Raw genomic sequence first — 25,893 nt, forward strand, 5'->3', positions numbered from 1 at the left:
AGCTGTGCTGACTAAGGCAGACACCATGCAGATGGGTTTTGTTGTTTGTTCTGAGGGCGCTGGACTCTTCTGTGGGCCTTGTGAACAGGCAACGTAAATGACATAGCAGAAGATGTAATATTGTAGCAAGATTTTGTTCCTTCATCACACCTGGATCTGAATTTCTGTAATACATACAGTTGTAGAGAATGTTGATGGCCTTTATAGGCCATGTCCGGCATGGAGTGGAGTGTCAATTGAATTCCTTCAGGCTTAGTAGAAGACAAGTTTGTATGAAATTAGCATCTTGCAGGACTGGGATCTGGGTAAGAGAGATCTCAAACTTTTTGTGTAAGGACTAGATCTAAATTAATATCCTCTCAGGAAATGAAAGAAGTTGTAAATAGAGCCAATTTTTAATGTTCTAGGTGCAACAAAATGTATTATTTCTTGCTTAATATTTTTTTTGAGGTTTATGCTCATCATCAGAATAAAAAATTAATTATGCATGAATGCTGCTAAGCTCATCTCCAGAAGAATAATCAAGAGTAGCACTGCCTTTATGTACTATGTTTGATCCTCAATCCTTCAAATAGCTGCATGTGTGACTACAAGTGGAACATAAACCCTCCTTCTCCCTCCCTCCCAACAAAAGCATGAGTGGCGTATTTTATAATTAAGGGTACAATTCTGTGTCAGAGGTCATGAATTCCGTGACTTTCCAGGATCTCTGTGATTACTTCTGGGAGAGAGCTGAAGTAGCTGTCAGCCCTGGGCTTGCTGGAGTAGTGGCAACCGGAACAGCTGGCTAGCAGTCAGCCCTGAGAAGCTGGAATAGCTGGCTGGTGGCCAGCCCCAGAGCACTGGCTGGGGCTGGGTTAGCCCCTGTGGGGTTGGAGCAGCAGCAGTCAGCCCCTGTCGCAGGAGCAGTTGCCAGCCCCAGCCTGGAGCAGCTGCAAGCCCCAGCAGTGCTCTGTTTGCCCTCCCTCCACTCCAGGGTATTTTTAATAAAAGTCAGGGACAGGTCGTGGGCTTTCCTGAATTTCTGTTTATTGCCCTCAACCCGTCCCTGACTTTTACTAAAAATACCTGTGACAGAATCTTAATCTTATTTATAATCCCACTGCATTCAGTACCAGTTAGTGTTTGGGTCTTTCTTACCACAACAGGATGTGATTTTTTTTTTCTTTAACAAGATTTTTGGCTTCTGTCTTTTGACTTTTGCCTGCCTGCTGAGACTTTGGGCTTTTTTTCTTGAAGATGGAGTTACTGTTCCTACCTTTTGATTCTGGCAAGATGAAGAATATTGGCCCTTTTTTTTAAATGATAATACTAGTTGTTGGATTACCGGTGATAGGTGCCTATGGCTGGTACATTTATTTACTACATTTCAATCTATAACAAACGAGAGCTCCAGCCATCTGAGTTGTTCTTCTTGATACAAGTAGAGTATTTACACAGATTTCAAGGCACAGGTTTTTTTACACACACACACACAAATATATATATATATATTTATATATAATAATGTGACCAACCATATACAAACAGTGAGGACCCAAATTGCTGGGATTCTTACCGGTAAAGCAATTGTATCAATTGGCAGCATCTCTCAAGGGCTCAGAACATGAACTGATGGGACATACTGTAGGTGTCAAAAACTTTGTGCCGTATGGCTAAAGGCAGAGCTAGAGTAAGGCATAAATACTATGGATCCATGCCTGGGTCTGTGGCTCATGGAGTCATGTGATTACATTAGCACTGGTTTTCTATTTAAAAAAAGTAAATCTCTAGCTCTTTTGATTACGTAAAACATGATCAGAGTGTAACCGATGCAGTGAAACCTATCTTGAGTCTGTAATAAGCCTGGAACAATAACTCTGAAAGGATTGAACAGCCCTGTTCATCTCAATGGAGTGTTGACTCCAAGATCGGTTGCACTGAGGGCCCTTGCCAGCACCACCCCAACAAGAGTATGTATGACTGGAGAAAAGTGGGTGGGTAGGGGGAAGGTTCCATTTCTACTCAAAGTGAGCTGAGCATTATTAGGCACTTAAGCATGGTGGATGGGATTTTCAAAAGTACTCAGTGTATATCTGCTCTTCCACTGGGCATAGCTTACCCTCCACCCACCCATCCAAGCAGATACAGTCTGGAAGAGCACATACACACTCTTCTGAATTTAGAGTTCACTCTGAGAGAGGCAGAGATGGCCCTTGCTGCTTCTGGTAGGAAGAAAGGTGTCCCATGCCAGTGTCCTTGTCTCTCTGGGAGAGGAGTGGCCCCTGCCACTCCAAGTGGTGTGCAAGGCCATGGTGAGGCTTTGTGTCATGGTATATTTCGGGCCCCAGATTGTCTCAATCCAACCCTAGCTGTGGGAGAGACAAACTTGCTACCCTGAGATGCACTAAAACTACCCCGTTAAAGACCATAGAGATTATATAGGTGTAACAGAATCTGTTCCTGGTGATTTTGCGTAAGGAAGGAAGAAATTGACTTTCAACTCTCAGCTTCTGTTTGTGGAGTTGATGGTTACAAAAAAGGAAGTTTAATGACAAGCTGTTCTCAAAGCCAGGAGGATCACCAGTTCTCTGGGGAGATAAGGGGTTACTTTATGAACACCTAGTGATCAACCTAGAAGGTGGGGAGAACAACAATTTTTGGAATTCTGGCCACTAGGGACAGAAGGAAGAGAAGAGAGAGAATGAATCATCTTGCTTACTGCCCTTCTTGACCCTCTTTTCTCATCTCTCTTTCTCCAGGCTTTCTCCCCTGCCTGTTTGTGTTTATCCTTCTACTTTTCCTTCTTTGTATCCTTCATTTCAGTTTGTTTTCTTGCTAGAAGGAGAGATGAAAGAAGGGATAGCAAAGAGAGGACAGAAGTGACTGCAACTCCATGCTTCTAGCGTGTGGGAGGTAAACAGCAGAAGGAAAGCGGGTGGCCTGGGGGTTTGGTACAATTGATTGATAAATATTGCCTCCTACTTCCTGATGGTTAAAGCCACTGAGACCCAGAGAACAGTCATTTAATTCACTTCCAGAAATAGTCTTTAGAATCCATAGTACTTGCAAAACAGCAGCAAAATAGGTTTGTTTTTCATTACTCTCATCCCTTATTCCCACTGTTATGAAGTTTTGTGCTTTGAATGACGGCTTTTATCAATGTTAAAAGTACTGAATGAGACTGGTAGACATCTTTTAGCAGGTAACGTGGTAGAAGTTTTTTTTAAGAACAGGGCATTAACTGCTGACCAACTTCAGTGTCAGACTTCTAGTGTATGAGTTGTTCATATTGTTCTGAATTATTGATTTAATAGGAATTTACCTCCGAGTTGTTCTGTTCTTTATTTGTAACTGAATGTAAAGCCAGATCCTCGGCTGGCATATCTCACTGTAGCACCGTTAAAGTTTATGTACACCAGCTGAAGCTTACGTCTGTAGTGCATATACACAAAATCAAGACTTTGTCCCTATAGCCAATACATTTTACTGCACAGCAAACATTTTCCCCCTCCAGTCATCTCTAAATATATTTTCCCCTTTGATTACTTTACAGAGCCACACTTCGATGGAAAAAGGAGTCTTGTTCTCACAGATAAGCAATAACTTAGTCTTCACTAAGCAAATAAATTGTGTAAAACACACGGGGATAAGATTAGTGACAGTGGGCATGGCTACACTTGAAACTGCAAAGTGCTGTCGTGGGAGCACTCCCGCGGCAGCGCTTCGACGTGCAAGTGCGGTCGCCTGCGAGCGCTGGGAGAGAGCTCTCCCAGCGCTCCTGGTAATCCACCTCCACGAGGGGATTAGCTCCGAGCACTGGCAGCACGGCTCCCAGCGCGAGGAGCCTATTTACACTAGTGCTTTAAAGCGCTCTGACTTGCTGCACTCAGTGGGGTGATTGTTCACACCCTTGAGCCAGCAAGTTAGAGCGCTATAAAATGTAAGTGTCGCTAAGCCCAGTGATGCTTTTAATGCCTTTTGCCGAGGCACAATCAAACATAAGGCTACTGCAGAGCCGTCTGTTTTATATATCAAGCGCAGTGGATTAACATTTCTGTATTTGGATACTTGATATGTACTTGGCTGTTGAGCAAGTTGATACTTGAGTTGATACTTTACTCTTCCTTAGTAGATGTTACTATATATGCAGTTTATATGTTTTTTGTAGGTGCTCATCACCAGTTTCATATGAAAGTTTAACAAGTCTTTTGTGACGTTTTCCTTAATACACGTAGTGTACTCTAATATTAAACATGCAGTTCAGCTGATGCTGGTCATGTTTGATACAGAAGAGTGGCAATATGCTAAAGTATTAATATAATAGTTTTTATATCTGTTGTACTCTTGTATGGCCATGTATGGCTTTTCTTTTAATCAAACATTTTCCACACATTCTTTTTCAAATTTGCCATAACATTTTGAGACTGTTAACTATCGGATATGACTTAATGAATCATAATAACTTAGTTGTCAGTGATACTCTGATAACTGGATAAGGATGCTATCCAGTTAATATAGTAGTTGCCTATCATATTAACATGCATAACCTTTCTGAATCTCAACTATGTATATTTTTAACTTACTTTTGCCAATATTTGTTTACAGATGTGAGTCAGATTCTGCTCTCATTAACACTAGATGAAATCTGGAGAAATTTCAAGGTAGTTGCTCTGGATTTTCACCAGTTTAACAAAGTATGCAGTCTGGCTGAGTGTACTTCAAATCCACCTTTGCATGTTCTGTTTCCTGATCAGGATACCGGTAGAGTACCAAGTGCAACTTTTATTTCAAGTGTTTCAATTAGGGAGAATTTTCACTAAAAAGAAACAGCCCGTGTCTTTTGCAAAATTTGGTACGATGTGATTTGCAAACAAAATGGATCACTTATTCTCAAAAAGATATAGGACCCGATTTTTGTCTAGAAGAGAGGAAGGGAAGTAGGCTCCCTGATTCTCAGAGCCAGTTTGCTCTGGTCCTGCTGAGGATTAGAGCAACTCTTCAGCTACTCTAACTTCTGTCCAATAGGGAACCTATGCCATCGGAGAATATGTGATGGAGAAGTCATGCTCCCTCCTTACAGCTGATACAATTGCTATGCAGGTGTGGGAGGATGGGGCTGGCACCAGGAGTTGCATCAGTCTTCTTTACAGTGGTGAAGAGGCCTTCTGCACCAGGGCAATTCCTGACTGGCTTTTTATGGCCAAGGTCTGTCCCTTTTGAGACACTTGAGTGCTGCAAAGGGCCTGGATCTCAGTTGATTATATGGCCCATGACCTGTAATTTCATAAACGGGTATTTCAGGATATGAGATTTTCTGTAGATATCTGGCCAAGTGCAATGAAGTTTTGATTTTAGATGAGGATAAATGGCTAACCAGTGCAAAATAAAGAGTTTCAAGTTCCTAATTATATTTTGTGTCCTAATCATCAACATTCAGTGGGATGGTCAAGAATATTGTCTTTTGGGGATGTATATCAGTAACTTGTTGAAATTCCAGTCTATATATTACCCTCAGCGGTGTCGTGTGTTAGTAGTGCACTAAGTAACATAACTAACATCTGTCACATGTGATATGTTCTGTCTCATTCTGTACCCAAGGGGGAAATTGTGTGTGCAGTGTAGTGTTTTGTTTTGGTAGGATTTTGGTTTTGGGGGCATTTTTTTTTTTAAATGTATATACTGCCTGTGTGTATGTTAGAGAAAACAAGGTCAAAGAAGCACTCCTTGTACTTGGAGTGGAAGGTAATGAGATTTGTGGTGGTCCTTAGTTCCTGTGGGAGTTTGTTCCACAATCTTTAAAACAGTCCCCAAGAAAGCTCCGTCTCCTGCACAAACTCAGTTTATCTTTCTGGAAGAAGGTTCCAGTGTGTCCAGTGCGTGGAGTTGTTGACCATGGTCTTCATCCTGAAACTTTATTTTGATATTAGAAAATTGATCAGTAAATATGCTGTGCAACAAAGGAGCTCTTACAGTTCAGTTTAGCAACCTTTCTCCTTTGGTAAGATTATTATAAATATAAATATTAATATAAAGTAGTCCTCTTATTGCCTTATAGATATTGTTTATTGTTTGTATTGAAGTAGTATCTGTTCTATTAATTTAGATGGAATAAATGGACCAAAGGTGTTAACATAAACCCCGTCACTATCCAACATTAAACAGTGTTAATCAAGTTCAGAATTTGGTATAGAGAAACCTGCTTAGTACTATGACAAACAAATCATTAAAAATCATTTTAACCTTTTATTGAAAACATTGAAAAGAAGGAAAAACAATTAACATTTGAAATGTAAAGTATCAAATAAGGCTTTAATTTTAACAATCTTTTTTTTCCCTTTCCTTTGGCTGGAAAAAGTTTTAGAAGGAGAAACCACTTCAACAGTCTCTTAGATAGTATCAAAGATGGTAATAACTGTCCTTGTGGGGAAAAGAAAAGTTAGTTGGGATGGGCTGCCATTGGTGCTGCGTTTTTTAAAATTTAATCTGAGATTGAAAAGACCCCGTGATTGATGGTCTCTTAGCCCTGGTCTACACTAGGAGTTGAGGTCAAATTTAGCAGCATTAAATCGATTTAACCCTGCACCCATCCACACGACGAAGCCCTTTTTTCGACTTAAAGGGCTCTTAAAATCGATTTCCTTACTCCACCCCCGACAAGGGGATTAGCGCTGAAATCGGCCTTGCCGGGTTGAATTTGGGGTACTGTGGACACAATTAGACATTATTGGCCTCCGTGAGCTATCCCAGAGTGCTCCATTATGACCGCTCTGGACAGCACTCTCAACTCAAATGCACTGGCCAGGTAGACAGGAAAAGGCCCGCGAACTTTTGAATTTCAATTTCCTGTTTGGCCAGCGTGGCAAGCTGCAGGTAACCATGATGGAGTCCCAGAATCGCAAAAGAGCTCCAGCATGGACCGAACAGGAGACATGGGATCTGATCGCTGTATGGGGAGAGGAATCCGTGCTATCAGAACTCGGTTCCAGTTTTCGAAATGCCAAAACATTTGTCAAAATCTCCCAGGGCATGAAGGACAGAGGCCATAACAGGGACCTGAAGCAGTGCCACATGAAACTTAAGGAGCTGAGGCAAGCCTACCAGAAAACTAGAGAGGCGAACAGCCGCTCTGGGTCAGAGCCGAAAACATGCTGCTTCTATGATGAGCTGCATGCCATTTTAGGGGGTTCAGCCACCACTACTCCAGCCGTGGTGTTTGACTCCTTCAATGGAGATGGAGGCAACATGGAAGCAGGTTTTGGGGACGAGGAAGATAGCTCACAGCAAGCAAGCGGAGAAACCGTTTTTCCCGACAGCCAGGACCTGGAGCCAATACCCCCCGAACCCACCCAGGGCTGCCTTCCGGACCCGCCAGGCAGGGAAAGGAACCTCTGGTGAGTGTACCTTTTAAAATACTATAGATGGTTTAAAAGCAAGCATGTTTAATTATTAATTTGCCCTGGCATTGGCGGCTCTCCTGGATGTACTCCCAAAGCCTTTGCAAAAGGTTTCTGGGGAGGGCAACCTTATTCCATCCACCATGGTCGGACACTTTACCACCACAGGCCAGTAGCACGTACTCGGGAATCATTGTAGAACAAAGCATTGCAGTGTATGTTTGCTGGCGTTCAAACAACGTCGGTTCTTTATGTCTGTGTTATCCTCAGGAGAGTGATACCATTCACGGTCACCTGGTTGAAATAGGGTGCTTTTCTTAAGGGGACATTCAGAGGTGCCCGTTCCTGCTGGGCTGTTTGCCTGTGGCTGAACAGAAATGTTCCCTGCTGTTAGCCACGGGGAGGGGAGAGGGGCTAGCCACGTGCTGGGGGGAGGCAAAATGCGACGTTGGAACGAAAGCACATGTGCTATGTATGTAATGTTAACAGCAAGGTTTACTGTGAAAGAGTGTACCCATTGTTCTATAAAATGTGTCTTTTTCAATACCACTGTCCCTTTTTTTTTCCTCCACCAGCTGCATGTGTTTCAAGGATCACAGGATCTTCTCCTTCCCAGAGGCTAGCGAAGATCAGAAGGCAAAAAAAATGCACTCGCGATGAAATGTTCTCTGAGCTCATGCTGTCCTCCCACACTGACAGAGCACAGACGCATGCGTGGAGGCAGACAATGTCAGAGTGCAGGAAAGCACAAAATGACTGGGAGGAGAGGTGGCAGGCTGAAGAGAGGGCTGAAGCTGAAAGGTTGTGGCAGCATGATGAGAGGAGGCAGGATTCAATGCTGAGGCCTCTGGAGGATCAAACACATATGCTCCAGCGTATGGTTGAGCTGCAGGAAAGGCAGCAGGAGCACAGACCGCCGCTACAGCCCCTGTGTAACGAACCGCCGTCCTCCCCAAGTTCCATAGCCTCCTCACCCAGACGCCCAAGAACGCGATGAGGGGGCCTCCGGCCACCCAGCCACTCCACCCGAGAGGATTGCCCAAGCAACAGAAGGCTGGCATTCAATAAATTTTAAAGTTTTAAACTTTTACAGTGCTGTGTGGCCTTGTCCTTCCCTCCTCCACCACCCCTCCTGGTGCTTCTCTCCTCCACCACTCCTCCTGGGCTACCTTGGCAGTTATCCCCCTATTTGTGTGATGAACGAATAAAGAATGTATGACTGTGAAGCAGCAATGACTTTATTGCCTTTGTAAGAGGTGATCGAAGGGAGGAGGGGAGGGTGGTTAGCTTACAGGGAAGTCAAGTGAACCAAGGGGCGGGGGGTTTCATCAAGGAGAAACAAACTGAACTTTCACACCGTAGCCTGTCCAGTCATGAAACTAGTTTCCAGAGCTTCTCTGATGTGCACCACACCCTCCTGTGCTCTTCTAACCACCCTGGTGTCTGGCTGTGTGTAACCAGCTGCCAGGCGATTTGCCTCAACTTCCCACCCCACCATAAACGTCTCCCCCCTTACTCTCACAGATATTGTGGCGCGCACAGCAAGCAGTAGTAATAGTCGGAATATTGGTTTCGCTGAGGTCTAACCGAGTCAGTAAACTGTGCCAGCGCGCTTTTAAACGTCCAAATGCACATTCTACCACCATTCTGCACTTGCTCAGCCTGTAGTTGAACAGCTCCTGACTACTGTCCAGGCTGCCTGTGTATGGCTTCATGAGCCATGGCATTAAGGGGTAGGCTGGGTCCCCAAGGATACATATAGGCATTTCAATGTCCCCAACAGTTGTTTTCTGGTCTGGGAATAAAGTCCCTTCCTGCAGCTTTTGAAACAGACCAGAGTTCCTGAAGATGTGAGCGTCATGTACCTTTCCTGGCCATCCCAGGTTGATGTTGGTGAAACGTCCCTTGTGATCCACCAGTTATTGCAGCGCTATTGAAAAGTACCCCTTGCGGTTTATGTACTCTTGGACTTGGTGCTCTGGTGCCAAGATAGGGATATGGGTTCCGTCTATGGCCCACAGTTAGGGAATCCCATTGCAGCAAAGCCATCCACTATGACCTGCACATTTCCCAGGGTCACTACCCTTGATATCAGCAGATCTTTGATTGCGTTGGCTGCTTGCATCACAGCAGCCCCCACAGTAGATTTGCCCACTCCAAATTGCTTCTTGACTGACCGGTAGCTGTCTGGCGTTGCAAGCTTCCACAGGGCTATTGCCACTCGCTTCTCAACTGTGAGGGCTGCTCTCATCTTGATATTCTTGCGCCTCAGGGCAGGGGAAAGCAAGTCACAAAGTTCCATGAAAGTGCCCTTACCCATGCAAAAGTTTCTCAGCCACTGGGAATCATCCCCGACCTGCAACACTATGCAGCCCCACCAGTCTGTGCTTGTTTCTCAGCCCAGAATCGGTGTTCCACAGCGTGAGCCTGCCCCATTGCCACCAGGATGTCCAATTTGCCAGGGCAAACTTTGAGAGAAGTCTGTGTCTGTGTCCTCATCACTCTGGTCACCACGCTGACGTCGCCTACTCACCCGGTTTCGCTTTGCCAGGTTCTGGTGCTGCATATACTGCTGGATAATGCGTGTGGTGTTTAATGTGCTCCTAATTGCCAAAGTGATCTGAGCGGGCTCCATGCTTGGCATGGTATGGCGTCTGCACAGAAAAAAGGCACGGAACGATTGTCTGCCGTTGCCCTGACGGAGGGAGGGGCGACTGACGACATGGCTTACAGGGTTGGCTTACAGGGAATTAAAATCAACAAAGGGGGTGGCTTTGCGAGAAACAGAATGGCCCCTTCAAGGATAGAACTCAAAACTGGGTTTAGCAGGCCATTGATTTCACGGAGGGAGGGAGGAGAAAATGAATACAAAACAAATCTGGTCTATTTCTTGTTTTGAACCACTTCATCTATCTTTATACATCTTGCTGGCAGCAGACTGTGCAGTACGACCGCTAGCCATAGTCATCTCCTGGGTGCTCGGCAGAAGATGGTGCAGTATGACTACTGGCCATCGTCTTCTGCTGGCTGCTGATTAAAAGACAGTGCACTGCCGGTAGGACTCAATCGCCATGAGACGAAACTTAAAAGGGAAATGACCTGGCTGAGTCACTCCCATGTTTGCCCAGGCGCCCCTGACCTCATCGAGGTTGGTTAAAAGAGCATCCAGGACTATGTCGACGACGGCTACCAGTCATACTGCACTGTCTGCTGCCAAAAGGCAATAAACTGCTGCTGTGTAGCAATGCAGTACCACGTCTGCCAGCACCCAGGAGACATACTGTGACGGTTAGCTGAGCGGACTCCATGCTTGCCGTGGTATGGCGTCTGCACAGGTAACTCAAGAAAAAAGGCGCAAAACGATTGTCTGCCCCTGCTTTCACGGAAGGAGGGAGGGAAGGGGGGCCTGATGATATGTACCCAGAACCACCCGCGACAATGTTTTAGCCCCATCAGGCACTGGGATTTCTACCCAGAATTCAAATGGGCGGCGGAGACTGCGGGAACTGTGGGATAGCTACCCACAATGCAACGCTCTGGAAGTCGACGGTTGCCTTGGTACTGTGGACACACTCTGCCGACTACATGCACTTAGAGCATTTGTGGGGACACACACAATCGACTGTATAAAAATGCTTTCTTCAAAACCGACTTCTATAAATTCGACCTAATTTCGTAGTGTAGACATACCCTTAGATGGTAGCAAAGATGGTGGTAACTGTTATCTCAGGTAGGGTTTGGGATTCAGCTGAAGCAGGTAGGCATGGTGATATCATCTGGGTCCCTTTTTTTCTGGCCCATTCTAGCCAGGAGATCACTCAGGAATCAGGTTGATGAAGGCCTGGGGACCTGGGAAATGGTGTGGGTGGCAGCCACAATGGTGAAGCTCATTACAGTAGTTTTCACCTGTTGTTCCAGTCTGTTCTTGTTGTTGGTCTTTCATTGTTCTTTCCTACTTTCCCCCAGAAATCTTTCTTTTAAAGACCCCAAGACCAAATGGGAACTGTGGGTGGAATAGCCCATCCCCTCATTTTGTCCACCAATTAGTCTTAATATCTGACATTCCAATTTTGTTTCTTTAACTTCTGGTTCCACATCTCCTGTTTTTAACCAGCATAATTTCAACACAGTCCTCGAATCAAGTCAACTTGGCCTTTTTGTTTAGACTAATTCAGTTATTCTGTCTCCCTTTAATACCTTTACTCGTCAACATTTGTTGTTCCAGGTTATTGTAACATCTTACGTACCTTTACCTACTTTTTACAGTTGAGCTCACAATTTGAGTAAATGTGTAGGCCCAGTTGTCACAACACATCCAAGAGGTCCCAATCAAGGTCAAGCTCCTTTTGTGTTGGGCACTGCACATGTTAAGGGTTAAAAATAGTTACACGCAGTAAAGGAGTTCAGGATCAGGTTGGTCTTTGGTCTAAAGTTATCTTTTAAACAGTTTCCATCTTTTGCTTTGTTTGTGCCATTAGAGTCTGATCTTGCAATATGCTTAGTGTTCACAATTCTCATTTCAATCAGAGTTGAGGGTGTTCAGCATCAAGCCCTTCATGTGCAATCAGGAGTACTATATCATTAGTAGCCTAGTAGAAAGATGTTTTTTTTCTTTAGTAACCAGAATTTTATTGGCATGTTATAATTAAGATTTCTCAAAATCACTATGTTGTGGTGGTAGAGATAATCAGCTGCTGAGTCTCAACAGTACAGCACATGCCGCTTCAGTGTGAGGCCACAAAACATACTAGGCATCTGTTTAAATCAGATAGTCAGTCCTTTACATACAACATTGTTGTGGACGTGTTATAATTGTTTAGTTGCATCAGTAGGTTTGCTACATGTCATAGTTTTGTGAGCAGCTCTCAGTATGAAGGGGCTGGACCATGCCTTGTGGTTGCGACATAAAGGACACCCAAAATATTTTTGTAGCTGACTTGAGAGCCATGACACAACATAACAGTATTGACATGTTTGCAGTAAAGCAAGATGGGTGATAGAATTACCTCAGATTTTATGACACTTGCATTTATCATACAGAGCTTAAGAATTCTTATTCTTTGCACATACAACTCTTTAATTCAGCTTTTAGTTAGGTGGAACAGAAGAGACAGAACCACTATAGGGTCTTCTCAGTTTTATTTAGTTCCCAAGAACTCTGACATCCAGGCACTACTGGACCTCCAAAGCTCTGAACAGACCCTTTCTGATCTCAGGTGACTTGATGGCAGACTACATAAGCACCTTCAAGAGAAAGGGCCCTTTATGACACCTTCACAATTGTCTAGATCCTACAAGATCAAGATTCTTAATTCACCATGAGAAGAGGACTGATGACCAATCTAGAATGGGTTTTCTCAAGGGCAGGGATCTCTGTGTTAGTAAGGATAATGGCGACAACGTGCCAAGTTGGAAGGCTGGGAAGCATTCTTGCAATTCATTCAGAGAACTTCGGATGTCAGATTTTAGTTTACAAACAACAACAAAATGGCTGTCATGCAACAGCAGGTGGGAAGGAACAAAATAGGGGATCCTCCTCCATTGGAGACCTCAAGCCTTTCTAATCTGGGCAGGAGTCCTCTTTTATCCTTGCATGCCTTCAACATCAGAGGCAAACTTACTGTATGGCAGACTGGCTAAGCAGGCTGGTGGTAGATCCAGTGGTGTTGGAACCACCTTCCTATGAAGAAATTCAGCTAGCCTAAGGTAGAACTCCTTGCATTTAAAAAGTCAAGTGCAAAATACCTATGTATTCTTTGCTTATCAAAAGGATCCAAGAGCAATAGCCCTGATGCACAGTTCCAGTCTTGTTCAAGTACTGCACCTTCTCTCTCATATGCTCCCAAGTGAAGTGTCCCCATCTCACCTTTTGCTCTCCCTTGTTAAGTCTCTTGTGCTAGCTTCCTGCTTTACTCCTTTTTCTTAGTTCTTGGATGAACTAATAATAGCAACAACAACAAAGAGTTATTAATATGTTTATGTGTAAATTCTGGCCTTAATTTGGAATTGGTAAATGATATGCTTGGGAAGGAGGTGAGAGAAAAAATGCTTAATAATTCAGCTATGTTTTTTTAAAACATAGTAGTAGTGGCCTCATCACAATCACTAGAAGCTATCTAGAATTAATTGAAAACTAAAGTACTGTATGTAAATAGGTTGATATTTTTGAGAACTCTAAAGAATTTATTTTTAAGCCCAGCAAGGTCTGCATTTCTGTTTGCAGTTGAGTTCACTAATTGCTTGTTTCCCTCTAATGTCTCTCACTGTCTTTTCCCCAAGGGGATCTATTTTAGGTATTCAGAGTTTCTTTAAAAACTTATTACCTGCTCATCCTTATATTAACATGTTGGATGTGCAAAGTTCATAAAAACATTGAAAACTTTTACAAAGATACGTTTAACTGGTTTTTTCTTTTGTCCCTCTGTTGTTTAGACTGCCTAGGAAGGAGTACGGCGGAAAAGGATCTGGGGGTCATAGTGGATCACAAGCTAAATATGAGTCAAAAGTGTAATGCTGTTGCAAAAAAAGCAAACATCATTCTGGGATGTATTAGCAGGAGTATTGTAAGCAAGAAGTAATTCTTCCGCTCTCCTCCATGCTGATTAGGCCACAACTGGAGTATTGTGTCCAGTTCTGGGCACCACATTTCAGGAAAGATGTGGACAAATTGGAGAAAGTCTAGAGAAGAGCAACAAAAATTATGAAAAGTCTTGAAAATATGACCTATGAGGGAAGATTGAAAAAATTTGGGTTTGTTTAGTATACCCTTGTTCAAGTAAGTGGAACCAAATTAAGGTGTTTTGCTTGCCAAGAGAAATGCCAGCTGAGATTTGGCCTAATTTATTTTTCCTTGTGCCATTTCAAATTTGGTTTCTTGATAGTTTTCAAAGTTTTAAATACATTAATTAATGGGCTACCTGCACACTTTTCTTATGTACTTCAACTTCTGGCTTAGTAATTCCCTTTTTTTTTTTCCAAAACCACCAGGGGAGTAGAGAGGATAGGTTCATACCTTTTACAAGCAGAGTCAGCTTTGGCATTTTTTGCCATGCCTAAGAAATATTTTGCCACCAATCATCCGGTGCCTTCCCAGCCACCTTAAAACTTACTGATTATGATCCCATTCTTTTAAAAAATAAGTGTTTTATCAACCATACTCATGTTGGAATGCTTATTTTGCTCACTTGAGTAGTTCATTAAAGGGTGACTGTTCATATCATTAACATTTAAGCACATGCACAATTGTGGCCTTGGTTTTATAAATACAAAAAAAGTGTTAAGGTTGCCTAACACTTTCCATTATTAAAAAAAAAACCTTGCAATCTTTCTTTGGAGAGCTTTGTTGCTTCCATAGCTTGCAGGGTTTTGAAATTTTGCAGGAGGGTACAAGTAGATTCATGGAAATTCATTCACATTTGTCTGAGTTATATGCTGTAGAAAATCACCTATTCCTGTTTGAGCTTTTCATAACAAAACACACATTCCTTTCTTTCTCTAATTAAAAATAGAATAGATGATGTTACAGCAGCGCATCCACCAGCCAATCTGCATAGCTCAGACTGCACTGTCTTGCACTCATAAGTCAATTATGAGCAAGAAATTACCACCAAAAAAACCTTTAAATGTATTTTCTCAGTTCATCAATAGCTGATATTTTCATTCAGAATACTTAACTATCCATTTATCTAATAAAAACAACAAAAATCCTACCTCCCAGCCAATCTACTCTTCTCTTCTGCCAGCTCACTTGTCTAGTCCTCTGTGTCTGCTCACCAGATATTCTTTTGGTTTTAGATAAAAAGTTGAGTGATTAGTGTAAATCTAAATCAATCTACAAACACCATTCTGTTTTGTGAACAGAATTGGATTGTAAACTGTACTGTGCCCTTCACTTTTGCCCTGTGACTTCCATCTTGAGCTGGGTCACCCAGGAGATATTAGAAGAATTTCTTACATCTAGCAGAAAAGGTAACAATGGGAAAGTAATCAAAATTCCTCAGCCTTGATGGACTGCTGTTCAAATGTGTTTATGCTAGAACAGCAGGCTGTCTGCAATTCCAGGGGAACTACTAGTTCCAGTTTAGATGCATGAGGAGGAGAGGCTTGTGAGTTCAGCAACTGATTACCTGACAAGTCCGAAGGTCACCTGACAGAGGAGGCCAAAATTTTATTTAAGGGCCAGATTTTTGTGTGCCTGGGCGCTCTCACTGTCCCTCTGTAGACAACCAGAAGAATGAGCAAGAGGAGTGAGATGCAGGAGGGTACTGGGACCCTGAAAGGATACCAACCAAAATCCAAAGGGCTTTCAGAGTGGTAAGGACACTAGAGGGAGAGGGGTTTTACCTGCAGTTGTTTGTTACTTTTATCTATATCTGTATCTCTTGTCCTTTGTCTGTCTAGAAGTTCCTTTGTAAAGTCTGTGTGCTCCCTTTTTTTAACTATCACCGGGTGCTTAAAGGGTTAAACAGTAAAGGGTGGAGCTCTGGGAAAGGGATGCTTAAATTGGTGGGGAGAATTAGGGGTTCAGCACTGGTCTTGAGGCCTTGGATAGCTGGATCACTGGGTCCAACCTCCCAATAAGATGGTACAGGGTGTCTGTAGGCTTGGTGTGTGCCAGAGAGGCTGGAATAAGAGACAGTGTCTGGATGCTGCTCAGACTCAGTAAATTTAAAGGCACATGAGATCCAAAGGTTCGGTCCAGTACAGCAGCCTGGTGTCAGACCACAAGCATGAGCTCAGCCAGGGTTGTAACAGAAGTTATTCCCAATACCATTCCTTCATTTTAAGCAGAAAAGTGACACCCTTAAGCAGTACATTAAATCTTGAGGTACACTCTCAGTTAATGACAGATGAGTTCAAGAGGCCTCCTTAATTATATCTGGAACATTAGTCAAGCCTCGCAGAAGATTCTTCGTAGTGTATATCTCATACATTGGTTTAAAGTTTCATGCCATATTAGGCTTGTTCTATCAGGAGATTTGGATGGCATTACTTGATGCAGGTCAAATAGAGACTTCATGCTGCAAGTGGAATGTAGCTATTGGGTATTTCAGGTTTTTGGAAATAACCTTTTGTTGTATAACAATTTTTGGAGCACTATAATTATGAGTTATAGTTTCTAGCTTTTTTCAATTCCTGGTAACTTTATTTAAAATCTTTTGAGATACAAATTTCTCTGCTTACTCTTAAAAGTGAACTTTTCTTGGAAAACGTGTTAAATTTGTTCAGTTTTTGTTTGAACCATAAGAATAAAAAAAATTGTTCTTTTCTTGAAAAACTTGTAAATACGTAGATCATGGAAATTATGCATGTTTTGATTTTCTGATACACAGACCAGTTTAGAGTACTAAGCCAGTATTTTAATTTTGGAACTTTTTCATCTCTGTGTTGTTGTTGAATTACAGCATAGATCAGAAAACAAATTTACCAGAAGACAAATTTAATGAAAATATAATTAAAACTATTGTAGTTCTGTTTTAGTCCCCATCCCAACTCCCCAACTCCATTTGCTATCCCCATCTTTTATTTTCTGGGCTTTATTAATTTAACAAAAACATAATTTTTGTCTACTTGTAACTTTATTTTAAAAAGTTGTTTAAGTATTAAGTTGTGGTAATCATCAGTTTACATATTATAGTTTTTACATACCTACATGCTAAGTATTAAAAAATGCATTTTTCTTCTTCAGAAGGGGCGTCAAACTTATTTGATGGATAGAGATGGTTTCTCTTTTTAATTAATCTCAGTGGGCATGGTATATTTGTGATGGCCAAATGTTTTGTAATGTTTTTATGAAGCCAGTGTATACCTCAGTTCCCCTGTGTGTTGCATTGTTACCTGGTGGGTGAAGAGAGACTGTGTATGTTCTTGGGACAGGCTAAGACACAGGTGTGAATGATGCCTAGTTGTGTGGGGCCTTAGGTCCCATATCAGCAGAGCTCTTGAGAATGCAGATCCAATTGCCTGGACGTGGACACATAGTAACCAATGACCCAGAGAGATCTAGACTCCCTGCCTCTCAGCACGGAGGCAGAGCCACATCTCCGCAGTTTAGATATTAAGGACTTGTGAGGTAGAAGTTAAGTATTGGCTACTGGAGGAGTCAGGGGGATGCTCACTGGGAAGTCTGATTGAGGAAGTCAGACTGACAGCGGGAGAGAGCTTTGAGCTCTGGCTAACTAGAATGTACTTTGCGGTAACCTTCATTTCTCTGTGCTATCCAAGATCTTCCTATGCTGTGTTCTAGTCAGCTAATAAACCCTACTCTTGACCTCACTGACTGTCACTGCAGATGCTTGTGGGAGGTTCATTGCTCACTAAGGTTAAGTTTCCCTCAGGAGTCTGTCTTACTATGCTCACAGAATGGAGCTCACAGTGTAAAGCAGGAGTGGTAAAGGCCCAATCTAAGGAAGCGGTAAAGCGGCATGGCTTATCCTGGAGGAGGAGTGGGACCCCCTATGGAGTCTGCACACTGAAGGGGTCCTCCCAGAGACTGTTCCTAAGCTTACTGTTGAGGGTATTCTGCACCAAAAAGTTAAAAATTCTGCACACAATATTGGAAAATTCTTCAAAATTCTGCCGATTTCATTTGTCAATAAATAAATCTGGAGGCTCCAGAATGGCAGTGGGTAGCACAAACCACTGACTGCACAGAGGTAGGAGATCACCCTCCCACCCCGCGCAAGGACCAGGATTGCCCCAGAAACACCTGGGGGCCCTGCCCCTCTGTGCCAAGCACAGTAGCTGTAGGCAGGCAGGCTCAGCCCAGCAGGATACAAATATGGAGGGCTTAGCGTAGGGAGATCCAGGTGTGGGGTGATAGGGTTCTGTGTGGGGCAATCCGGGTGCGGGCAGCTTGGTGGGGGGCCCGGGTGTAAGGGAGATCTGGATAAACAGGGGCTTGTTGGGAGGGAGGGGCTCTGGGTACAGACACAATGGGACTCCGCAGAGGGATCTAGGTGAAGGTGGTTGGGGCTCAGCAGGGGGTGTCTGGGTACAGGGGGTGAGGGTTGTTGGGATGTGGGTTTGGTGGGGGGCTTCTGGGTGCAGGGGGTGAGGCTTGGCAGGGCAATCTGGGTATGAGGTGGGTCCGGATGCATGGGGATTAGGCGGTGGGGGAGCAGCTCCCTGTACAGTGACCCCCTCCCCCGCCACGGCTGAGGAGCAATGGTGGCAGGAAGTGGGGGTTTCAGCGCTTCCTGCAGCTGGAGAGGTTTCTGGGGGTGGGTCTGACCCAGCCCGGGCCGTTCCTTACAGGGGAAGAGGAAATTCTGTCCTCTCCAGCCCAGCCAGGATTAGTACCTGAGCCTGGCACAGAGTAGGAACCACTGGCTGAGGTGTCCCCAACTTAGCTCCTCCAGTGATTTACCACTTTGCTGCCTGCTCTGGGCACCCGAAACAATGCACCTGCACCGCTGGGGAGTGGTGCATGACCACTCTCTTGCAGCTTCCCTTTGCTTCCCTGTCAGAAAGTCTTTTTTTTTTTTTTTTTTTTTTGTGGCAGGGAAGCAAAGAAATCTGTGTGGGACATGAATTCTGTGCATGTGCAGTGGTGCAGAATTCCCCCAGGAGTAAAAGTTGGGACCATAGCACTATTCCTGTGGATTTGATAGTATTACCTGAATCTACACCGGGACTACCACTGATTTGAATGAGAAGTTTGCTGAATATTTAGCTGTTGGTTCAATACTTTATTGTTGCATTCAGAGTCACTCAGTGAGAAAATATTTACTTTTAGGGCTTTGCTATACTATGCAAGTTAGAGTGCATTAAAGCAGCCCCGGGCACCCTAATTCCCGACCTGTCCACACCTGCAAGGCACTTACAGCGCCTGGACTCTGCAGCTGGAGCGCTCCTGATAATCCACCTCCACGAGAAGCATAATGCTTGCTGCGCCTTGGCTGAAACGCCCCAGCGTCAGTGTGAGTGAGGTGTTGTATTACTGCGCTGTGATCGGCCTCCGGAAACGTCCCATAATCCCCTTAAGTCAAGTGGCCACTCTTGTCATTGTTTTGAACTTGGCTGTAGGAATGCAGATATCCCCTTTCAAAGCTCTGTTTCTGACAGCCGGCATGTTTATCAGCGCCGGGACAAAGCAACCATTACTGTGGAATACTGCTTGCTGTGAGTGTGTGAAAGAGAGGCGGGGGGAGGGGGGCTCTGCTGCTGTCTGAACTTACAAGACAGCATGCTGACACATTTTCAGCACCCCAAAACTCTCCCTTTCTCCCCCCACATACACACAACACACTCCCTGTCACACTCCACCCCTACCACCCCCATTTGAAAAGCAGGTTGCAGCCACTTGAATGCTGGGATAGCTACCACAATGCACTGCTCTCTGTGGCGTTGCAAGAGCTGCTAATGCGGCCACGCCAGTGTGCTTGAATCTGACAGTGTGAACACACTGCAGCGCTTTCCCTACTGCGCTCTCCAAGGGCTGGTTTAACTCACAGCGCTCTACATCTGCAAGTGTAGCCATGCCCTTAGACCATCACAAAGGTAGCCCTTTGTTTCTCTTCCTTCCCCACCCTTCTTTTTCTTTCCCTCTTTCTCTCCGCTCTCCTCTGTTCACCCCTGAGCATTTCCTACCCTGCAGAAGTTATTTCCCATTTCTTCGTGGGCTTCACTCCTACTCTCCACATTGCATTTGCTTACATGATCATTTGTGATTCTGTATGTTGTAAATATTTAAATATTTTGGTCTACTCAGCAAATGCTGCAACTTGTCTCACTTACTGGTATGAATTAATTTGAGGCTGAGGGTGGTGGTGTGTGCTGAGGAATGGTAACCCTCTTTGCTGAACCTAGGGTTGAGAAACAGGACAGTTAATCTTGCCTTGGGGTGAGTAATATTACATTGACACTGAAGAGTCAAAATTGGGCTTTAGAGTCACCATCCCAATGAAATTAATAGGAGGTAGGAAAATTTCCACCTCTGAAGTTACCTTCACTGCAGCAGGTGTTGTTGTTTTACAGGTGGGATAACTAATCTGCATTAGCTGTCCCATTGTAAAATCCTGTTGGAGTCAAAGCATTGTAGTTTTAATAAAAACTTTAATGAGAGGTAGCTAGGGTGAGGCTAATGCTGAATCCCCACCTGTGATTGGCCTGTCTTAACTTACCTCACGGCAAAACTACAGTGCCATGTCTCCATTAGGATTTTATGGTGGACTAGTTAAGGCATAAAGAACGAGGAGTACTTGTGGCACCTTAAAGACTAACAAATTTATTTGGGAATAAGCTTTTGTGGGCTAAAACCCACTTCATCAGATGCATGCAGTGGAAAATACAGTAGGAAGATATATATACACAGAGAACATGGAAAAAATGGGTTTTGCCATACCAACTATAATGAGACTAATCAATTAAGGTGGGCTATTAACAGAAGGAGAAAAAAAACTTTTGTAATGATGATCAGGATGGCCCATTTCAAACAGTTGACAAGAAGGTGTGAGTAACAGACAGGGAAAAATTAGCATGGGGAAATAGTTTTTACTTTGTGAAATGACCCATTCATTTCCAGTCTTTATTCAAGCCTAATTTAATGGTGTCCAGTTTGCAAATTAATTCCAATTCTGCAGTTTCTCATTGGAATCTCAAAAAGAAAAGGAGTACTTGTGGCACCTTAGGGACTAACCAATTTATTTGAGCATAAGCTTTCGTGAGCTACAGCTCACTTCATCGGATGCATCCGATGAAGTGAGCTGTAGCTCACGAAAGCTTATGCTCAAATAAATTGGTTAGTCCCTAAGGTGCCACAAGTACTCCTTTTCTTTTTGCGAATACAGACTAACACGGCTGTTACTCTGAAACCTGTAATTGGAGTCTGTTTTTGAAGGTTTTTTGTTGGAGTATTGCGACTTTTACGTCTGTAATTGAGTGACCAGGGAGGTTGAAATGTTCTCTGATTGGTTTTTGAATGTTATAATTCTTGACGTCTGATTTGTGTCCATTTATTCTTTGGCCAAACCGAACAGTCTCTACGCAAATGTACATGGCAGAGGGGTATTTCTGGCACATGATGACATATATCACATTGGTAGATGTGCAGGTGAACAAGCCTCTGATGGTGTGGCTGATGTGATTAGGTCCTATGATGTCCCTTGAATAGATGTGTGGACAGAGTTGGCAACGGGCTTTGTTGCAAGGATAGGTTCCTGGGTTAGTGTTGTTGTTGTGTGGTGTGTGGTTGCTGACGAGTATTTGCTTCAGGTTGGGGGGCTGTCTGTAAGTGAGGACTGGCCAGTCTCCCAAGATCTGTGAGAGTGATGGGTCATCCTTCAGGATAGGCTGTAGACCCTTGATGATGAGCTGGAGAGGTTTTAGTTGGGGGCTGAAGGTGACTGCTAGTGGCGTTCTGTTACTTCCTTTGTTAGGCCTGTTCTGGAGTAGATGACTTCTGGGTACTCTTCTGGCTCTGTCAATCTGTTTCTTCACTTCAGCAGGTGGGTATTGTAGTTTTAAGAACACTTGGTAGAGATCTTGTAGGTGTTTGTCTGTGTCTGAGGGATTGGAGTAAATGCAGTTGTATCTTAGAGCTTGGCTGTAGACAATGGATCGTGTGGTGCGGTCTGGATGAAAGCTGGAGGCATGTAGGTAAGTATAGCGGTCAGTAGGTTTCCGGTATAGAGTGGGGGTTGTGACCGTCGCTTATTAGTACTGTCGTGTCCAGGAAGTGGATCTCTTTTGTGGACTGGTCCAGGCTGAGGTTGATGGTGGGATAGAAATTGTTGAAATCATGGTGGAATTCCTCAAGAGCTTCTTTTCCATGGGTCCAGATGACGAAGATGTCATCAGTGTAGCGCAAGTAGAGTAGGGGCGTTAGGGGACAAGAGCTGAGGAAGCGTTGTTCTAAGTCAGCCATAAAAATGTTGGCATACTGTGGGACCATGCGGATACCCATAGCAGTGCCGCTAACTTGAAGATATACATTGTCCCCAAATGTGAAATAGTTATGGGTGAGGACAAAGTCACGAAGTTCAGCCACCACGTTTGCCATGACATTATCGGGGATAGTGTTCTTGACGGCTTGTAGTCCATCTTTTTTGTGGGAGTGGTGGGTGAAATTCTGTGGCCTGCGTTGTGCAGGAGGTCAGACTAGATGATCATAATGGTCCCTTCTGACCTAAATATCTATGAATCTATCTATGAATCTTTGTGTGGAATGTTGGTGTAGAGGGCTTCTACATCCATAGTGGCCAGGATGGTGGTTTCTGGAAGATGACCACTAGATTGTAGTTTTCCTCAGGAAGTCAGTGGTGTCTCGAAGATAGCTGGGAGTACAGTAGCGTGGGGCCTGAGGAGAGAGTCTACATAGCCAGACAGTCCTGCTGTCAGGGTGCCAATGCCTGAGAGGATGGGGCATCCAGGATTTCCAGGTTTATGGATCTTGGGTAGCAGATGGAATACCCCTGGTTGAGGTTCTAGGGGTGTGTCTGTGCAGATTTGTTCTTGTGCTTTTTCAGGGAGTTTCTTGAGCAGATGGTGTAGTTTCTTTTGGTAACCCTCAGTGGGATCAGATGGTAATGGCCTGTAGCAGCCTCTATTTTCTATGCCTGTTATCCAGTGAGGAAAAAAACCATGCTTTTCTGGGCAGTGAAAACAAAGCCTATCATTGTTTCAAGCTGTTTGCAGAGTTAGGAAGACAACAGCATCTTGCACTTAATTAACATTACACTTAATTAACATTTGGAAGTTCTCTGCAATCATGAAGGCCAGGCTCTTAGTTATTTAAAGGAATGAAGTTTATATTCTGCATAATCTGAACATGTCTTGCAGGCCACATAAACCCATCAGGTGGTCTTGATCTATAGTCTGTCTAAATTTGGCAGGGGAGAAGGGGAGCACAATTTGTTACTGAAAATGTATCTTAGTGTAATTGATTGAAGGCTGACCCAAAGGCTCTGGATCAGGCCCTTTATTTGCCTTACCGATCTATGAAAATCACTGTTGCAGTGGTTCTCTGGAGTGTTGGTGGGAGCCTTTCCTGATAGAGCACAGAACGAAGCATTTTGAGAAACAAATAGTGGGTATCAAACAGGTATTGTGAGAGAAGGTAGTGCATGAAAAAGGATATTTCTCATATGAAGTGGTCCTCGAAATGAAAAATTGGAGAACCACTGCATTAATTGGTAAATGAATTAGTTTTTTTATGGTTTAAATTAAGCATTTTTCTGCCTGTGATTGAGTTTAATAACTTAACACAGTTTTTCTGTTCTTTATTTAACAGGCATACAGGAGTTTCCAGAAAACATCAAAAACTGTAAAGTTTTGGCAATTGTTGAGGCCAGTGTAAATCCAATTTCAAAGTAAGTGTTTGTTTGGTTTTTTTTTCATTCTGATAACAAAACCTAAACTTCCTTGTATGTCTGTATAGCTACACATGGAGCTAGTAGTGCCTCCCATAATTAAAGTTGCCCAGCAGGTCCCATTATAAGATGCTCTTTTTCAGTTGCTTACAACTTTGCCAGACTTTAACTGTCCAGGCTGAAATTTTCTATGCTGGGTGTTTGAATCATAGAATCATAGAATATCAGGGTTGGAAAGGACCTCAGGAGGTCATCTAGTCCAACCCCCTGCTCAAAGCAGGACCAATCCCCAATCAAATCATCCCAGCCAAGGCTTTGTCAAGCCTGACCTTAAAAACTTCCAAGGAAGGAGATTCTACCACCTCTCTAGGTAACGCATTCCAGTGTTTCACCACCCTCGTAGTGAAAAAGTTTTTCCTAATATCCAACCTAAACCTCCCCCACTGCAACTTGAGACCATTACTCCTTGTCCTGTCCTCTTCTACCACTGAGAATAGTCTAGAACCATCCTCTCTGGAACCACCTCTCAGGTAGTTGAAAGCAGCTATCAAATCCCCCCTCATTCTTCTCTTCTGCAGACTAAACAATCCCAGTTCCCTCAGCCTCTCCTCATAAGTCATGTGTTCCAGACCCCTAATCATTTTTGTTGCCCTTCGCTGGACTCTCTCCAATTTATCCACATCCTTCTTGTAGTGTGGGGCCCAAAACTGGACACAGTACTCCAGATGAGGCCTCACCAATGTCGAATAGAGGGGAACAATCACGTCCCTCGATCTGCTGGCAATGGCCCTACTTATACATCCCAAAATGCCATTGGCCTTCTTGGCAACAAGGGCACACTGTTGACTCATATCCAGCTTCTCGTCCACTGTAACCCCTAGGTCCTTTTCCGCAGAACTGCTGCCTAGCCATTCGGTCCCTAGTCTGTAGCTGTGCATTGGGTTCTTCCGTCCTAAGTGCAGGACACTGCACTTATCCTTATTGAACCTCATCAGGTTTCTTTTGCCCCAATCCTCCAATTTGTCTAGGTCCCTCTGTATCCTATCTCTGCCCTCCAGCGTATCTACCATTCCTCCCAGTTTAGTATCATCCGCAAATTTGCTGAGAGTGCAATCCACACCATCCTCCAGATCATTTATGAAGATATTGAACAAAACCGGCCCCAGGACCGACCCCTGGGGCACTCCACTTGACACCGGCTGCCAACTAGACATGGAGCCATTGATCACTACCCGTTGAGCCCGACAATCTAGCCAACTTTCTACCCACCTTATAGTGCATTCATGCAGCCCATACTTCTTTAACTTGCTGACAAGAATACTGTGGGAGACCATGTCAAAAGCTTTGCTAAAGTCAAGAAACAATACATCCACTGCTTTCCCTTCATCCACAGAATCAGTAATCTCATCATAGAAGGCGATTAGATTAGTCAGGCATGACCTTCCCTTGGTGAATCCATGCTGACTGTTCCTGATCACTTTCCTCTCATGTAAGTGCTTCAGGATTGATTCCTTGAGGACCTGCTCCATGATTTTTCCGGGGACTGAGGTGAGGCTGACTGGCCTGTAGTTCCCAGGATCCTCCTTCTTCCCTTTTTTAAAGATTGGCACTACATTAGCCTTTTTCCAGTCATCCGGGACTTCCCCCGTTCGCCACGAGTTTTCAAAGATAATGGCCAATGGCTCTGCAATCACATCCGCCAATTCCTTTAGCACTCTCGGATGCAACTCGTCCGGCCCCATGGACTTGTGCACGTCCAGCTTTTCTAAATAATCCCTAACCACCTCTTTCTCCACAGAGGGCTGGCCATCTACTCCCCATGTTGCGATGCCCAGCGCAGCAGTCTGGGAGCTGTCCTTGTTAGTGAAGACAGAGGCAAAAAAAGCATTGAGCACATTAGCTTTTTCCACATCCTCTGTCACTAGGTTGCCTCCCTCATTCAGTAAGGGGCCCACACTTTCCTTGGCTTTCTTCTTGTTGCCAACATACCTGAAGAAACCCTTCTTGTTACTCTTGACATCTCTTGCTAGCTGCAGCTCCAGGTGCGATTTGGCCCTCCTGATTTCTTTCCTACATGCCCGAGCAATATTTTTATACTCTTCCCTGGTCATATGTCCAACCTTCCACTTCTTGTAAGCTTCTTTTTTATGTTTAAGATCCGCTAGGATTTCACCATTAAGCCAAGCTGATCGCCTGCCATATTTACT

General features: G+C 43.9%; 1 protein-coding gene across 30 annotated transcripts in view; it reads left to right on the top strand.

The window, feature by feature from the left end:
- Positions 1-25,893, top strand: part of ERBIN (erbb2 interacting protein) — a 225,178-nt gene that overhangs the window by 114,234 nt on the left and 85,051 nt on the right. For all 30 annotated transcript variants that reach the window (XM_037902921.2, XM_037902915.2, XM_037902925.2 and 27 more), the window contains one exon: positions 23,608-23,686. In XM_037902921.2, coding sequence (XP_037758849.1) covers positions 23,608-23,686 — 79 coding nt within the window. The remainder of the gene's footprint in view (positions 1-23,607; positions 23,687-25,893) is intronic.

Source organism: Chelonia mydas, chromosome 5 (assembly GCF_015237465.2).
Source record: "Chelonia mydas isolate rCheMyd1 chromosome 5, rCheMyd1.pri.v2, whole genome shotgun sequence".
NCBI lineage: Eukaryota > Metazoa > Chordata > Testudines > Cheloniidae > Chelonia > Chelonia mydas.